At 40.8% G+C, this 19,193-nt stretch overlaps 1 protein-coding gene across 1 annotated transcript in view; it reads right to left on the minus strand.

The window, feature by feature from the left end:
• Positions 1-17,209: 17,209 nt before the first annotated feature.
• LOC145418767 (carbonic anhydrase-related protein 10-like) overlaps positions 17,210-19,193 on the minus strand; it is a 90,681-nt gene continuing 88,697 nt past the window's right edge. Inside the window, exons 9-10 of the mRNA XM_080287105.1 lie at positions 17,714-17,756; positions 17,210-17,343 (exon numbers count right to left, since the gene is read on the minus strand). Of these exons, the coding sequence (XP_080143231.1) occupies positions 17,321-17,343; positions 17,714-17,756 (66 nt within the window). The 3' untranslated portion in view covers positions 17,210-17,320. The remainder of the gene's footprint in view (positions 17,344-17,713; positions 17,757-19,193) is intronic.

The raw sequence follows: 19,193 nt of genomic DNA on the forward strand, positions 1-19,193 counted from the left end.
CTTCCACATCTAACATTGCTTGATCTCATACAGTCACACCGAACACACACACACACACACACACACACACACACACACACACACACACACACTTCACAGTTAAATTTCATACTGACTCGCTTCACTCTGCTTCGGTTCACACTGCCACTCTTCATACTGTCACACCTCAAACTGCCACATCTAACACTGCAACACTTCTCCCATTCATCTGCACAAGAAGTTTTTCCAGCAACATGTAAAAGCAGCCTTGCATTGAATAAACACTGCATACGTTTACAGAAATATAGTGCAGCTGTTACGGATGATTTGTTATGATTTGTTATAAACATGGCACCCAGCCCTGAGCAAACACCAACAAACGATGCGGGGTGTGGAAGTGCGAGGGGGAGGGGGTGGACAAAGAGACGGCTTCAGGCTGGGCATTGGCAAGATTGTCGGAGGTGTAGGTAAAAGGTTCATTGTGTTTTAATGTCTTTATTGTGGACAAGTTTGATACAGGCAACGCCCACCGGTAGCTCGACTTCTCAACTGCTTGATAAACCGGCGCGCTGCTCTCCTCCTGTCACCCGAGACGACCAGGTCAGCAAAAGCATGGTTGCGCCACGTAGGTCAGCGATGTCAGCACGCATTCCATCACGTTCACCACTCACGACTAGACATTACTATACATACATTAACAGTTATATAAGAATAAGCAATCCATATATATATATATATATATATATATATATATATCTATATATATATATATATATATATATATATATATATATATATATATATATAATATGCCCAGGTTATAACAAACAATAATTCATCTGTAACACAGCCGGAGTGTGATGATGAAAAAAAAAAAGGAAAAATCGTGCATGAAAGCGTGAACATACCCGCTAATAAAATGTAGAGTTAAATTTGTGTCATTTTGCTCTGCTTGGAAATTATTTCAAAATATGGCGCCTATAAGTTAACGCAGCAAAACAAACTGCCGTGCATGAAAAAAAAAATAATAACAAAACTCAGTTGAATACATATACAGTATATACAATGAACATCAGGTGTAAACATGACAAAACTTCTGTATTTGTCAAGGTTAAAAGAAATATGTGGAAATTATATCAATTTTATATTTATGATGTGCTTCTGAATAAAGATCTAAAATTACAAGACTGGAAGTAAAATATGTTCTGGCTGTTATTTCGCGGAAGAAAATGGAGAGTAAAATATGTTCTCACTAATATATCGTGGGAGAGCATGGCAAAAGTGCTCGAATGACGCAGCTTAGTGGAGCAGCGACTACTCTTGCCATTATTCTTTCGCCAGGCAGTAGCCAGGCAACAGAAGTCGTAAGCGATAATAATATACACAATATCTTTTCACTCGACTCCAGTGAAACACTTCCGATCCTTTTTCGTCTTAAGAGTGATTGCAGTAGACGTAAATGATGATAGTACTCGGTAAAAACATTGGGTTAAGGGAAAATTAATCATCACTAACATCGAAAACTGTGTAAAATTTGCCCATGAACTTTCTGTTGAAGTATGCGTAGCCTGTGATAGGATAATGGTACATCAGTGGGCGGGGCTTCTCTCGCCTAAAAACAGTGAATGTATGTTAGCTATTTAAATGGGACAAACAGTATGTGCCGGGTGATATGTGTTCCTGCTTATTATGTGTATTAGTACGTTTGTATGCTTTGTGTTTGGATGTGTATTATGTCTGTTAGTAAGTGTATATTTGTTAGTATTAGTGTGTGTATTATCATGTGCGTGTGCTTAGTATGTGTTTTAGTATGTGCCTTCTTAGTATGTGTATGAGTTTCTGATTAATTACTTGAGTACTCTTGCACGATGCCAATGACCTTTTTGCTATTACTGTACTTTCCAGAGTGAAGTTTCGTTTATCATTCTACCAATAAGAATGTTAGTCATGCTGGAAAGCTGAATACATGACAATAATGATGATGATGATGATAATAATAATAACGAAGATAATTTTTCCAACAACATCAACAGTAACACTACTATTACTACCGCTGCTGCTACTAGCCTACTACTACTACCACTACTACTGCTACCACAACTTCAAATAACAACAGTAATAATACCTGTTCCCATGCGGCGTTTAGAGACTGAAAACCATTGTGAAAAAAAGCACCAAAATAAAACACGCTCTCTAAATTTATGCCGAAATGCAAAACAGGGAGAAACGGAGCGAAAAGCTTAATTTACAAGTTCACTGACGCCCAGTTATTATAATTACTCGGATGCTTCGTATGGACCTAACTTCATTTCCCTCTCCCCCCCCTTTCTCTCTCTCTCTCTCTCTCTCTCTCTCTCTCTCTCTCTTTGTTAACTATTTTTTTGTAATTCGATGATGCATTTGTTTTTCTATTTTTGTTTCCATTCGATTATATTCCGTTTTCTCTCTTATTGTTTACTTAATTTCTCCTTTGATTCCGTGGCATTGTTTATTGTTTCGTTTTTGCTATTTTCAGACGATTTTATTCTGCTTTGGAGCGATTTTGCGAGCTTGAGGGGTTAGATTTAGTCTTCATGTACGCCTTCAGTTTCAGGGATCTTTTTTAAGCTCAGGAAAATCGTCTGATAGCTCCAAAACAACTAAGCAGAAAACAAATAAAGAAATAAATAAATCAGTAAATAAATGAATAAATACGTAAATAAGAATATGAAAAACAGACGTAACTACATCCATTTTTAACTGACAAATCATAAACAAACAGCGAGGGAGGATTCGGCGATTACCTCTCCCCCCGTTTTTACCCGGCGCGCTACGCTTCCTTTTAACTATTTCTCCGTAATGAACGCAGTGACGCATCGGCCAGGTCTAGTCTGCATGCAAATAAGCCGACTAGCGATTTTGTGTGTTGTAGTTCACTTGACTGTATGAGGGTATTCGCTGCACTTCCTATTATTTCGGCCTCTCTCTCTCTCTCTCTCTCTCTTTTACCAGTCAGGTCCGTGTGAGTGTGAGGTGTGGCAGGGTTGGCGTATATCTGCTTTTTTCTTTTTTCTTTTTTTTTCTTTTTTTTGAAGTCGAACAGAGGTAGTGGTGCAGTGCTGGCCTCGGTTAGGTTCTGTTTTGTTTTGTTGGGATTTGTTTGCTGGGGTTAGGTTTGCTTATATACATTCTAGCAATTTTAAACTCCGTAAAGAAGTCATGAGGTATGCTAGGTTAGGTTAGAGTGTTAGGTTTAAATATATCTAACTTTTTAAACCCCGTCTGCTACATATGGAGACGACTTGGGGATTCTTAAGTTAGTTTGCGTTAGGCTAGATTAACTTTGGTTAGGTTACGTTAGCTTTGGTTGTTAGGCTCCTATATCTTCGGAATGTACACAATTAGTTTGGGACATTGTGTAGGTTAAGTTAGGCTAGGTTAGGTTAGTATAGGTTAGGTTAGGGCTGCATATACCTAACTTACTGAAAACCCTTCCAGTGTATGCAGAGATGGGTGGGTGTATTGTGTTTGGGTGGGTATACTGTGTTTGGGTGGATGTATTGTGTTTGGATGGACATGTTTGGTGATTGACCTATTTACCCGATTCATTCCTCTGCTCCCCCTTCCCTTTTCCTCTTTTTCTATCTCTTTCTCTCTTGTTTTACCTCTCATGCATTTATCGCTTCCCCAGCTTTCCTTCCTTCCCTCTTCTTTTTAACCCCCTCCCCGTAACCCCGCCCTTCCTTCTTTCTCTCCCTATTACTCCCCTCCCTCATCCTCTTCTTTCTTTCCTTCTCTTCCTTTTTCTTTCCCCCCCTTCCATTCCTCCCTCCCCCTTGCACTGTTATATAGTGGGTGGACAGCGGTCATGCCAGAACAGAAAATGAAAGCATGCCAGAGTTTCGATTCGCAAAAATATAACTTACGAAGATTTTCCTATCGTAGTTATTATGTCGTTTGTATCTATCTGTCTGCCTATCTATCTGTCTGTCAATCAGTTTATCAATCTATCTGTCTGTCTCTCTGTCTCTTTCTAAAATGTATTTTGTCAGTGGTCAGTTTCACAAACCCTAAACACCCAGAACAGCAACAACAAAACCAAACAGATATGAAGACAATCAAGGAATGGAAAAGAAGAAAGATAATATTACAGTAGGCTGGTCTTGGAAATTCCTCACTCTCTCACCTCTCCATCTTTAACAATCCCGGGGCTTCTTCGTTACCGTGAAGCTTCCGCCACCGTTCAAAGGGCTGGCAACACCTTCCAAGTCACTTCTCTCTGTGGGTTGGTTTCCTCCCTTCCCCGGAAATTTACCTGGAAGTGTTTCCGGGAACCACTCGACTCTCGTTAGTCTCTCTTCAAAGGTTTTTCCTTGACGCTTGCTGGTCAATTTTTATATCCATTTCTTAAAAGCCCATTCAGATGTTGTTCACTATCGTCTGAAATCTCTTACTGCGTCTGCAATCTTCTTACTGTGAAATCTCTTACCTAAGTCAGTAGTCTTCTTACTGTGAAATGTCTTACTGTGTCTGCAGTCTTCTTACTGTGTCTGCAATCTCTCTAACTGTGTCTGCAATTTCTTACTGTGTCTGAAATCTCTAACTGTGTCTGCAATCTCTAGCTGTGTCTGCAATATCTAACTGTGTCTGCAATTTTCTTACTGTGAAATCTCTTACTATGTGTGCAGTCTTCTTACTGTGAAATCTCTTACTGTGTCAGCAATCTTTTACCGTCTGCAAGCTCTTACTGTGTCTGCAATATCTTACTGGGTCTTCAATTTCTTACTCCGTCTGAAAGCTTATATTGTCTGTAATTTGTTACTGTCTGCAATCTCTTACTGTGTCTGCAGTCTGTGTCTGATGAACGCTGGACATACACCTAGGAAACATTTAATGGCGATTATATTTGTAAGTCCTTAACTGCAGTTGGTCTCCCTTAAGCTCCACAAGTACAAGAGTATTAGCTAAATGGATGCTGGATCTTCAGGGCCGTCTTATGGGTCTTCGCAAAAGTCTACGGGAGTGTACTACCTCTCGTCCGAAAAGCATTAGTGAACGGCAGAAGGACAGGGCCGATGCTAGAAATGCTATGACAGTATTCTCGTCGGCTGTGGAGGTTTTGTTGCACGCCTCTCCTGTGTGTGTGTGTGTGTGTGTGTGTGTGTGTGTGTGTGTGTGTGAGAGAGAGAGAGAGAGAGAGAGAGAGAGAGAGAGAGAGAGAGAGAGAGAGACTTTTTATGCATACCATTAAGATTAATTAAATGAAATGTAATGACTAGGAAAGAATTACTGGGACACCTCATAAGCCATCAGGAAATACGACCCGTGAAGGTATAATATATTCCCCAAGTAAATGACAGAGACAAACTGATTTTTATTAATCGTAATGGACTGTAGTGAGTGTAAAATATTCCATAACTGATTTTTTCCGCTTGTGGTGCTCGTCAGTGAAAGTGAAAAAAATATCCACAGATTATTATTTTTTATTAATTTTCTTCTTTTACTCCCCGCAGGTTAAGGCTCAAGTATATACCACTGATTTTTTTATTGATTTTTCTGTTTTTGCAACCTTTAGATTACCTGCCATTGATTTATTTGTATTTTTTTTCTGCATTTACTTCCCTTAGGTGAAAGCCAAGTAAATTACCTCGGATTTTTTAAATGATATCTTTTAGCTTTTAGAATCCAGGGGTGACGTTAAACGATCCATACCACAGATTTATAACCCGTAGGTGAAGTCAAAATACTTACTGCTTATATATGCAATGACTTTTTTTTTTTTTCCATTGGCGAAATAAGAAATACACGCCACTGATTTTTTTTCCCTCTGAGTGTAAGTGATGATGTTATCGGGATCTGCATTTTAACTGAACCCAATATGCAAATGGCCGAGTGATGCCTGCCAACTGATTTGATGCAACAACAGCAACACAGAGAGGTGAGAGGCTGTTGCAACTCCTCACTTCCCTGTTATTTGCAACCATCACTTCCCTGTCATAACTCCCACCCATTGAATTCTGTTATGTTTTCTGTGTTTATTTGAACTCGATAGGTTTTCTGTCTTCATTCACTCGCGTTGGTGGTGGAGAGGGACGCCTTCATGTAGTAGCACTGATATAGCCAAGTGGTTACACTGCCTAGTTATAAAGACATCCTTCCACTGCATCCCGATCTCCAGAAAGGAGGATGGTAAAAAGGGCAACTTAAGCCTGCAGTCCACCAGGTTCGCTTTCCAGATGAGCAACAACAGTAACTCCTGTTATATGTGCTTGATTTCTTTAATTTCAGGCTCCTATGAGTCATCCCCAGCTTAATGAAATAATCTTATAACCTGAGTGGATTACTAGAGTTGTCCCGAGCATGGAGGGTGTTGCGAGCCTCATCCATGCCAGTGAATCCTGCTATGTTTTTCTGTTTGCCCACTCGTATCATAATGTGTGTGAAAAAAATGCAAGCTCCGATGCTCTGTTGATGAATGCCTATGACCTTTAAGTATTCATAAAAAAATCTGCATCGGCATCAGCAAATTACACGTATCGCGCCTGAGTTCGCCTGGAAAATCTGTGTAGCGATAGTAATACTCCATTTTGTAGAGAATTTTGTAGTATCGAATAAATGTTTAGAGAATGAAAGATAATACACAAGTGAATTAGAATCAAATTAGGAGGATGAGAAGTATGTGTTAACCTTAATGTTATGTGTTCCATTTAAGTCCCTTTACCCTAAGAGGTGGTGCTGGTGAGGGACGCCTTCGTGTGGTAGCACTGACATAATCGAGCTACTCCGCTGCCCGGTAATACCAAAATCAATTATGCCCCTCCCCATCCCCCGAAAGGCAGTTGTCATTTGCAGGAGGAGAGAAACTTTCGTCTGCAGTCCACCGGGTTCAGGTTCGGATGAGTGTGGGGTTTCAGCTATTACCACCACCGCCACCACCACCACCACCACCACCACCACCACCACCACCACCACCAGTACTACTACTATGCTACTACTACTACTACTACTACCACCACCATTACTATTACTACTACTACTATCCTATGGGGCCTTTTCTAAAATAAATAGAATCTTAGACACAAATGCACGGCCTCGGGAAGAAGGGATATACGAAGAGTCTTTCATACTTCATGTCGAGGTGTGTTTCCTAAGCTGAATTAAACCATCTGATGTTGGCTAGAATATATTACAAAGCACATCTTAGGTCTGAGGGTTTTGAAAGTATATATCATGTTATTTTCTGCTCGTTCCCATATTTTTTGCCTGTTCCTATATTTTCCATGTTCTGCGTCTGCCTTCCAAATTGCCTCCCCCCTCGTCCGCTCCCTCTTTTTCTCCTTGTCCTTTATTACATCACACTCCTGACGCTTTTTATCCAATATTTCCTCTCCTAGTTTTTGCATTGCCATTTTCCACAGTGCCTTTACCTTGTCAGTGCCCGGACAGGTGTTGTATGGGATTTAGTGAAGGTGTTAAGATGCTGCCTCAGTGGAAATTAAGACAGTTAGAGCATGATTAGCGGAGTGTCATTCTTGGTAGGGCGCTTCCCCCAGGAGTACGACAAGCAGCAGTCGATGTTACATCCAGGTCCCAGGTTATAACGCTGGCTGAACAGGGACACATGGAAAACAAAGGGAAAGTAACATTGTCCCAAGAATCCGACCGATCCGATAACTGAACTCGGGTTTTACCAGTTGAGGGCTGGATTTGCTAACCACAGCATCACTGGTTTCCCCAAAGTTCAAGGAAGCTCGTAGCACCTCTTCCTAAGCTATTTATTTCGCAACTTACGCCTTAAGATCTTTTATTTATTACGTACGCCATTTACAGCATAATTTGGATTAACAACGTGCAAGGATATACTGAGGTGCACTATGTAGAATAAATCGATAAGGAGGAAGCGTTACGAATCCTCCTAAGGTGACGAGATACGGAAGCTGGTGTGTAAGAGGTGTCGAGTGCGCTGGGGTTCACACTGCAAGGAATCATGTTGAAATTGTCGCCTGAATGTTAAAGCAGATTTTCTCTCTCTCTCTCTCTCTTTCAGCAGAGCACTAAGCATCGTCCTGTGTCATGTAAACAGAGGTGAGCCGCTGGGGTAGAGCAGAGAGAGAGAGAGAGAGAGAGAGAGAGAGAGTTACATAAATGCATAGGCAGCGCAGACCTTACCATCCGTTGCAGGTGGTCGTGGCCTTTAAATTACTGGGAAGACTCATTACTTATATTCAATAATAGGGTAGTAAAGTAAATAGCTCCCCCCTCCTCTCTCTCTCTCTCTCTCTCTCTCTCTCTCTCTCTCTCTCTCTCTCATTACATATTCCCTCTTTACACATTCTCAGGTAAACCATAATATTTTCCCCTTAATCTGTCTTCCTGTACAAGCACTAATTTGAACTGTCTCCGGGATTAATGATGCGGCAAGTAAAAGTTTTGACGTGGCAAAGTTGGGTATCTCTTTTAAATCCTTTTCTCTTTTTCCTTCTTTTTTCATAGCTATACAACTCTGCAAACTTTTCCCAGGCTTAAACACCGTTCATAATGTTACGCACACAAACTTCCTTGTCTTCCACACGATATTTTCAGCTTTGGTTGGTGGGGGATCTTTTTGAAGTAGAAGAGATAGGTACAGCTGGCCACACATGCACCAGGAACAGTGTGTGTGTGAGGTGAAGGTCTAGCTACAGTTTCTGACGCTCATGCATTACAGTCACTTAGTGTTTTCTGCTAATATTTGACACCTCTCTTCATTCATGTCAGTGTTACCGACAAATATGTGATTCTGTCAGGGTTGTCAAGTGTACCAAATTGATGTCGTATATGTATGTGTACTCTGTACATGAGAGAGATCGGTGGGCTAAAACAGGTGGATGTACAAGCACCGCCTGTTATCCTAACCTGGACCTGCACTTTTGGGCACAGGGTTAATTAGAACGCGTTAAACTGCAGGTTGTGAAAGCGATGAAATGGCCCTTTTGACGACCCTATACAGCCCACACCGCTAAGCACTCCAGGAGCCATATCAGCCACGCAGTTTGGTTGGCAGTTTCAAAATCCCGGCATACACTTCGGGGTAATTACTTCTAAGATCATCACCCTTCCCTCATACAGATGTACTACAAAATGTAACTCAAGTACAGTCCACTATGCCCTCACTGCACTTGCCTCTTGCACCACAACATCGCAACACAGACGTAACAAAAGATCTCTGGGAGCGACCGGCTGAAGTATCCGGTTTCCTGCGGTCCACTGGGTTCATGTCCAAATAAACCTAGGATTGCAAGATCATTCACAATTTGATTTGAAGAAACTGCACAGAAATACATAATTTGATTATTTACGATAAAAAGAGCACACACACACACACACACACACACACACACACACACACACACACACACACACACACACACACACACACACACACACACACACACACACACATCTGTCTATCTATCTATCTTTATATATATATATATATATATATATATATATATATATATATATATATATATCAGATCAATCAGTCAATCAGTCATTCTGTCTGTCTGTCTGTCTGTCTGTCTGTCTGTCTGTCTCTCTCTCTCTCTCTCTCTCTCTCTCTCTCTCTCTCTCTCTATATATATATATATATATATATATATATATATATCCCATTGGATCCCAGGGGTGCTGGCCGGGGCATGGCACTGGGTGGGTACTAAGCGTACCGTCCTTCGCCTACCCGCTTATAGTCGCGAAGCCCATAGGTCCCTACCCGTGGGTTCCCTACTTTATAAAGACTTGAAGAATCCCAGTTCTGTCCAGTATTCCGGACACTGGGCTCCAATGGGATATATATATATATATATATATATATGCTGGTGAAGGGACTCAGGTTATCATGTACGCGTGGTTCCTCAGCTTGCTCTCGTCTGGTACTCAGCCGGACGTGGTGGCGGCCGAGTCAAGTGGGCACAAGAGAGACGTGGCCGGATCAATACACCACACTCACACACTAAGACACGAGGAGACACACTTCATATTCCCACACACACACACACACACACACACACACACACATATATATATATATATATATATATATATATATATATATATATATATATATATATATATATATATATTTCCATACGCACAATACACTGCGACGATGAGGCATGCTCAGTATTCTTACAAACACACACACACACACACACACACACACACTCAAATTATCACACGGCGTGGTAATTAAGCCTGCCCTTCCTCCAATCTTCACTTCTTACATAATATTCTCTTCCGTTTTCTTTGCTGCCTCCAGGTAAAATGGTGAGCATAGGCAAGGTGTATATGTTCTTCGTTTTTGCTTGTTTATTTATTTTTTAATTTTAGTTTATTTTCAATTATAGCATTTTCTCCCTTTTTCATCTTCCTTCCTTTCTGTTTATGCTTTTCCTTCCTTTTTACTCTTTTTCTCAGTTTATTTGCAGTTATAGCATTCTTTCCCTTCTTTCTGTTCCTTCCTATCTTCTTTTCTTGCAATCAGTTTTTATTTCCTTGACAAGTTTAATTATGGTGTATTCTCTCCTTCGTCCTTATATATTTTATTTTGCCTTTGAAGTCGTATTGCTAGAACTCTCCCTTCCTCCTTTCGTTCCTTCAGTATTTCTCTTCATACTGAGTTTCATTTTGCTGTTACCAGACGATTCTATTCAATCTGGAAAAATCTCTCACTGAAGCTGCGCATTAATCCTGTCTAACACCGGTAGATCGAAAAGTCTATCCTGAACTGAAAAAATTAGTCATGAGATGGCAAGAATTAATTGAAAAAGAAATCCCCTGAGTCAGTGCCCCCCCCAAAAAAAAAAAAAAATCTGGACAAAAAGATCTGACAAAAATGAAAATGAAAATGAAGGATATGTGCCTCCTAATACTTTTTTTTTTTTTTTTTAATCGGCCCCCCAAAAAAATCTGAAAAAAATAATTATGGGAGAAAATCAAAATGAAGGACATGTGCCTTCCAATACTTTTTTTTTTTTTTTTTTTTTTTTTAAATCTTGGCACTGCCACTTGATCCGATGCGTCTTAGTAGGGAGAGGAAAACTGAGATGCCACAAAAAAAAAAAAAAAAAAAAAAAAAAATCTGAAGGACTTGGGGAGGACGACGTGAGGATGCTAGACGGTCAGTGTGTGTGTGTGTGTGTGTGTGTGTGTGTGTGTGTGTGTGTGTGTGTGTGTGTTGTTGGAATTTAGGTATTGCTAGCTTATTTTTTTCATAACTGTGTTTGTGTAGTATATATTTATGTATGTATGTATGTATGTGTGTTTGTGTGATGTGTGTGTGTGTGTGTGTGTGTGTGTGTGATCTGACGTTTACCGCGTTTCTGAAGTCTGCTGGAGAGCTATCGATCACACAAGCTGCGGACAGTAAGTGGATAAGCAGAGAGAGAGAGAGAGAGAGAGAGAGAGAGAGAAATTTGCAATTAAAAAAATGTCGAAGGGGAAAAAGTTCTGCTAAAGAGGGAGCGCCTAGGTAAGGGGAAAAATAGATTTTTCTGCTAATATATATAGAAAAAAAAAGAAAATAAAAGGAAGAAAGGGAAAAACGAATTCGGTTAAGTTTGTTATTGGAGGAAATAGGGCAGCGGATCATATAAGGAATTCCTAGAGAGAGAGAGAGAGAGAGAGAGAGAGAGAGAGAGAGAGAGTTATATAAGTAGGAAGATTTTGTAGATAATATATTAGTAAAAAAAAATAAAAGCTACATATGCTGTATTCTGAGTACAACAGATTTAGGACCTGTAAGAGGCTTATTAAAGGTGAGGCAAGAGGTTGAGGTTAATATTTAAAAACATGAATTCTAAGAAGTATATACTTGAGAGGGAGAAAATAAAAAGTGGTAAAAAAATCTGTTGCCAGTATATTTAAAAAAAAGTATCAATGGCGAAAAAAGTCCCGGGTATAGGGAGGAGATGGAAAAATATGAGGCTGGTTCCTGAAAGTTATCGATGGCTGAAAAATAAAAAAATAAAAAACGAAAGTGTGTCTCTGAAGGGTAGGGGGGACTGTGAAAAAAATATGTGACTAATATGATGCTTCAATGTTATCGTACGTATATGTAAAAAGACTCTTTGGCACTTTTTTAGGAGCAAGAGTAGGTAGATGAGGAGGAGGAGGGAGATGGGAGAAAGGAGAGAGGGGAGGCGAAAAGAGAGGAAGGTAAGAAAAGAGATGATTGGAGAATTGAGGGAGTAAGAGAGAGAGAATGGGAGGAAAGGAGAGGATGGATGGGGATGGGAGAGGATAACTAAGGGATGGAAAGTGGAAAGACGGAATGGAGAGAAGAGGGAGGAGGAGGGGGGGAAAGGGGAAAGGAGGGAAAGAGAGGATGACGACTGGAGGGAAGAGGGAAGGGGAGGAAGGAGGGGAAAAATACAGAAGGGAGAAGACAAGGTAAAGAAGAAGAGGGGGGGAGGGGAGACGAGGAAAGAGGAAGGTAGGGATAGATATGGGGGCAAACGGAGGAAATAAGACAGTGGGAGGTTGGGAGGGGAAAAAGGAGGGAAGCAGAGGATATGGGGAAGGGGAAAGGAGAGAGTGAGGAGGGGGAACTGGAAAGAGGAAAGAAGTTAGTGATTGGGAAGGAAACAGAAACGTGAAATGAGATGAAAAGGAAGGGGTGTGAGACGGGGGAGAAGGGAAGAGGGGTAGGAAAGGGGGAGGCGAAAGGGGGAAGAGGAATTCATCTGAGTCCCCTTCCTTACAAACTATATAAACCATTTTGCAGAGGGCGAGGCTGTGTTGATAGGTTGTTGCAGTTCAGGAATGTTGCAAGCTCAGAATTTTTCAAGTTGCCTCCCTTAGCGTTGCCTTCATTACTCAGACAACCAATACTACTCTGTTCACTCTCCCTTATTCTTTTATTCATTTTCTTGCCTTCACTTCTCCTACAGTCATTCACCTACATCATGCATTATCGTGTGTGTGTGTGTGTGTGTGTGTGTGTGTGTGTGTGTGTGTGTGTGTGTGTGTGTGTGTGTGTGTGTGTGTGTGTGTGTGTGTGTGTGTGTGTGTGTGTGTGTGTGTGTGTGTGTGTGTGTGTGTGTGTGTGTTTACAGTTCTGGCTCCGTTATGTTGCTTGATAACTCAGGAATGAAATAGTGATTTTTGGTGACTTTTATACTACTACTACTACTACTCTCTCTCTCTCTCTCTCTCTCTCTCTCTCTCTCTCTCTCTCAAAACTACCATGTCCCTTTCCCCACCCAGGTAAAGCATCCACAACCACGTGATGCCAACCAGGTCCTGTTATACAACCATGGTCATAAATATCGATCCATTTCATCGCAATAAATAACGAGACACTGAACAATCAATTATAAAACTCAATGAAGCACTCTTTGGAGCAAAACAGTTTTTTCAGAACATTATATAAAAAGTTTCATAAGTTTTCGGCCAAAAATTGGGACCTAATATATATTTATTATTATGTAAAAAGTTTCATAATTGTTCATAAAAAATGTGGAGCCCAGCATTTAATTCTTCAGATAAGAGTGAAAAAGAAAATTCATATAAAATATAAGATTATTTTTGTAAAAGTAGAGGATGGAGCACAACAATCTTTTCAGCACACCGTATACGTTTCACAAAATTTTGACAAAAAATTGGAGAGGTATTCTTGTCCCCAACCGTACCCTGCCCTAAAAAATGTCACTGGGAACTAGATGAGGCCTTGTTGCCACTCGCCACCTCTAATTGCCTTGAGATTCCCAGCTTGTGTTAGGCCAATTAGCTCTTCATTGCACCGGACACTTTTTTTTTTTTTTTTCGCCTCTTGCTGCTCGTGCCGTTTGGACTCACGTGTAGCTGGGGTCCATATTCTCGTCGGGTAAGGAGGCTCCCTAACACTTCTTCCTTAGCGATTTGCTTTTGGATATGGCTGGTTAATAACAAAAAAGAAGAAGAAAGAAAGAAAGAAAAAAAAAAAGGAAAGTGTATAGGCCTATAAAGTCTGAATAACAAAGGCAAGTCACAGTTCGAAATAACATTTATTAAGTAAACTCGTAGTCCTTAACAGAATGAAGACGATCCTGCGATAGTCATATGAAAAGAAAATTGCTAAAGAAGTACATGATACCGTTGACAACATACGTGTGGGTGTTGCGTGTAGTGAGGCGAGGAGCTGTATTCTCTTGGCCCATGGAGGCTCCCTGGCACTTCTTCCTGACTAGCTATTTCTTGAATATGATGCGTTATTGATCTCTCATTTGTTATTTATTAAACTTTGTCGGTATGAGTGCTAACATACAACAGATTAAGTTGAAATCTGTAAAATATTCACTAACATTTTTTTTTTTTTTAATTTGGTGCGTTATTCATCTTTAGCATTTTTTTATGTAAACAATGTCGACATGAGAGGTGAAATACGAGGTGGTCCATATATAACGCTCCTCTGCCACTTCCCGTGCGTTGGGGGGAGGCTCACTCAGCGTTATCAATATATAACATTTCCTGGCCCCTCTTTCCTATCCACGCCCACACCAGCAGACTGAGGCGCCCCAACAACACACGTTACGGCCAGGGGAGTTTCTAGTGGAGTGATATTTACAGACCACCTTGTATGTAAAATAAATAGCCAAGGCTGAGGTGCTAGGGAGACTACCACGCCCACGAGGATACGGTTCCAGGATCTTGGGTAGCATGGGGTGTCTGGAAGGGCTGGAATAAATGTGTAGTTAACATCATGATATGTAGGCCAGAGTCTCTTGCGTCTCCACTGCATCCACACACTAATCAGACGCACATAATTATACAAACTTCTCTTCCTAAATGGCTGATATTCATTACGATGCAGGGTTGTAAGGGATATATTTTTGTCACTAGTTATTGAGTTGGGCAAGTTACTTTCTTATTTTTTCAACTGTTAGGAATTAATATCAGTGTTTGTTGTTCCTATCCAGTAGCATGTTCTAGATTTCATTTTCCACTTACTAGTCATTTTTAAGTATATTGGTGACATATCTATCTCATAGTCATCGAAAATATAGTATTAGTGCAATTCTAAGCTTGTACAGGGACAGTAACCTTTCACTGTTTTCTAGTTCTGGATCTCTTGGTATGTTGCCCTTTCAGATATTTAGTCGCTCAGAATATATCACTAACATATTTGTTTCATAAATAATAAGCAATATAATTTCACTTCCAAGCACTGTACTGGATTGCAGCATCTCATTGCTTTTCGTTATGGCGATCTCGGAATTTCTTTTTCCAAACGCAATTAGTCCTTTTCAGTATACGGTCAACACAATGTTATATTATTTTTCTTAAAATATAGCCAGTAAAAGACCGTACTTATGTTGGAATGGTACTTTCTCAGCGTTACTGGTTCGTTTTCCAGATATCAATCGCTCAAACAATTCAGTCTTATTCAAAATAATAATAATCAGTACAATTTCAAACTCGTATAGGTAAGAGCTTCTGAGTACTGCTGGTTATGGTATTTTCGGAACCTCGTTTTTCAAATATTAGTCCATTTTTATGCATGCTGCTGACATACGGACGATTACAAACTTAGATTATTAGTGTTCTTTGTTTTTGGTCATGTGGTGCTTGACTGTGACGCAATAAACCAATTGCTCGGCAGACGAGGCGGCCTTGTAATAGCCCTTCCTTAGCAAATTATTTTGTTTATTGCAACTTTCGGTATCTTGCTGTATATGCTGATTCAGACTAAGTCGGTACTGAAAGAGATGTAATGGTGTGCAAGAGAAGATTAGGGTATAGGTATGAAAAATAAAACACTAAGGAAGAGTTGCTACGGGGTCTGCTTTGTCAAAGAGAGCATGGGACAATGAGCCCGCACACGGAAGCCTGTGACACTGCAAATGACTCGGCAGTAACTATTGTGTCAATAGGGCCAGGTCATAATTACACTGCTTCATGGTTAAGTGTGGATGTCCAGGAGACCCACAGATTTAGCGAACGATCCTCCAATGTTATGGAGACAAATCTTCAAAATGACAAAAAACTATGCCATCCCACTCCCACAGACTTAACCTATCGGGAAGCAACGTAATTGAGACAAGACACTTCAATCCCGCATTTACTGTCATGTATTCTTGCATTATGGAAAGTACACAGGAGGTGGCAATGTTCCCACATATTGTAACTGTCGCCAAAACCTACTGACACCGATATTCACCGCCAGGTCAGCACACTTCCTTACATTACGAAAGGTCTGTGGATTCCTATCTGCAGAGAGGCTGCGGTGATGTCCTTCTGGATGCGATTTACTGTGGTGTCAATTATTTCCTCATGTTGGGGAAGGTCTGCAGGTCTCTATATTCTGCAGAGAGGTGGCAGCGACTTCTTCCATATATATATTACTGCCATATTGCTAGTTTCAGCATGCTCTGGAAGATCATGTGGCGGTGATATACATCCAGGAGTTATTTACATCCATGTCAGTAATTTATCACCCTATGGAAGGTCTGGCAAGAGATGGCGGTGATAGCTTTCCACAGATGGTTACCACTTTGCCAGTTATATCCTCTCGTTCTGGAAGGTTCTTGGATCTCGATCTTTTCACACAGGGAGGAGGTGGAAGTGTGTGTTCATATATTCACTGCCATGTTAGGTAGTACCTTAAGGTCCACAGAAGAGTGACGATGAATTTCTTTCATACATTATTACCACCATGTTGCTTCCTTCCTCACGTTATAAAAGATTTGTGAAGAAGGAGCGTTATATTCTTCCACAGATAACTACTGCCGTGTCAGTTGTTCTTCGCGATATGGAGGCCCCGCGGATCTCAAAATCTTCTACGAAGAGGTGGCAGCATTATAGTCCCACCAGTGTATCCCGCCATGTTGCCTACTTCCTCATGTTAAGGAAGGCGTATGTAGAGACGGCAACGATATTCTTCCTAAAGTAATTTCCTGATGTCAGTTATTATTAGCGTTACAGAAGGTCCACGGATCTCAATCTTCTTCTGCAGTGAAGTGGCGGCTTGTAGGTCCAAAAGTATTTACCACCACATCAGTTACTTCCCCAAGGGCCATGGAGAGATTATGGCGATAATGCAGCGCATTGTTGCCGTTGCCTAACCCAAGTAAGACTGATATTTACCGCCAAGTTAATTACTTCAGCGCGATATAGGAAGTTTGCGGACCTTTAATCATCTTTTGTAGAGAGGTGGCAGCATATATTTGCCTCTAAGTCATTTATTTTCCAAAGGTCCACGGAAAGATGGCGGACATATTGTTGCACTGGGGTTGGGCAGCGTGAGTCAGGTGAGGGAGGGTGAGGGCGGCTGGAGACTATACAGACTATCCGGGCCGGGCCGGGTGAGCGGGTAGTCGGGTGATGCTGTAGGGGTCTCAGGTCAGGAGTTGATCCAGTCGTTGGCTGTAGGGAAAGACAACCACGCCAGTTATTAACCCCTTCAAGCCAGTCAAGTATATTTATTATCTTATTCTTGCTCGTTCTTGATGATTTTTATTCATCTTAAAGTAAAAGCTAGATACACCTTGAAAAATTCCTTCAGTACCAGAGAAATTTCCTAGGTTTAGTAACTATATCTCTATCTATTTATCTATCTATCTATCTATCTAACTTTTTATCTATTTATTTATCTATATATCTATCTATTGAGTGTGTGGCAAAAACGGAATGTCATTACTAAAATATATTCAGTTTCAAGTATATCTGGGCCAGAGATAAAAGTCATTACTCAAACGTATTCAGTATTAAGTGTGTAAAATGCAACTACACTTACCTCGGTAATGGAATTTCGGCTCCGATGTGGCACACTTTTTTCCCTGCAAACACGATCATAAATGTCAGTTCTATTACAGGTATTGGAATATAACTGACATCAAGGCAACATTATTAATAGTGAGAGTTAAAGGATAAAACTTTTTCAGATATGCTATGCGACACACACACACACACAAAAGAAAAAAGAAAAAGAAAAAAGATTATCATATTAAAAGCAATATTAGAAATTTTTGTGGAGTAGGAGAAGGGCAGTTTGTCAATATCAGGTGACTATGAAGTGTGGCAGTATGACGTGTAGCAGGTTGAAGTTTGGTGGTGTGTGTGTGTGTGTGTGTGTGTGTGTGTGTGTGTGTGACAAAATGAAAAGTATGTGAAGTGTGGCAGTGTGAGGTGTGGTGGTGCCAACTACTTCGCAATGCCTATCGTAAAGTTCTGTGCCTTGATGCTAGAACGCCGATATGGACTTTAAAATAAGCTGTTAACTTGATGATCTGATTTATAAACATTTCACACACCCACACTTTTTTTTCTTTTTCCTTTATCATCGCTGTCAAGATTCTGCCATTCCCTTCTTTTTTTCTTTCCAGACTTTTTCCCCTCCTACTCTCCTCTCCTTTTCCATCTTTTTTTTCCTCCCTCTACCTTTTCATATTGTGTAAGGTATACTTCCCTCCGTGTCTCTGTCTGTCTGTCTGTCTGTCTGTCTCTCTCTCTTATACATTCTCCCCTCCCTCTCCCTCTTCTTTTGGTACAGCGTAAAATCTCTCCATCTTTCTCTCCTCCGCCTCCTCCTCCACACCGCCTCTACCAATCACCATCGCCCCTCCAACTCTCCTTAATCTCACATAGCCTACTTTCCAGCCTCTTCTCCCCCTCTTATAGCCACCGTTCCTCACCCACCTTCACACTCCGCTCGCTCTCTTTCTCATACACACACCCTCCTCTAGGTTCAACACACACACACACACACACACACACACACACACACACACACACACACACACACACTCACACACACACACACACACACACACACACACACACACACACACACACACACACACACACACACACACACACACACACACACACACACACACACACACACACACACTCTCTCTCTCTCTAACTCCTATATCGCGTTATATCACCCCAGCTTTCAACACATCCTTTCATCACCAATATTCCTCCTCTTCTCTCCATCCTTGTATCTAGCAGAATGTATTAATCAGCCTTGTCAGCCCGAGGACGTGTTTTTATTTATTCTCACTATTTCCAGACGATTTTATTCAGCTCAGGAGATGCTCAGAATTGGAGGGGTTGAATATAGCCTTCATTAACCCTTTCATGATTAGGGCTGTTCTATGAGATGAGGAAAATTGTCTGGATGTAGGAAGAATTGTATATATGTACCTTACTTGAATGAAAGGGTAAAACACACACACACACACACACACACACACACACACACACACACA

Source organism: Coenobita brevimanus, chromosome 14 (assembly GCF_032717465.1).
Source record: "Coenobita brevimanus isolate Jiangsu-jjx chromosome 14, ASM3271746v2, whole genome shotgun sequence".
NCBI lineage: Eukaryota > Metazoa > Arthropoda > Malacostraca > Decapoda > Coenobitidae > Coenobita > Coenobita brevimanus.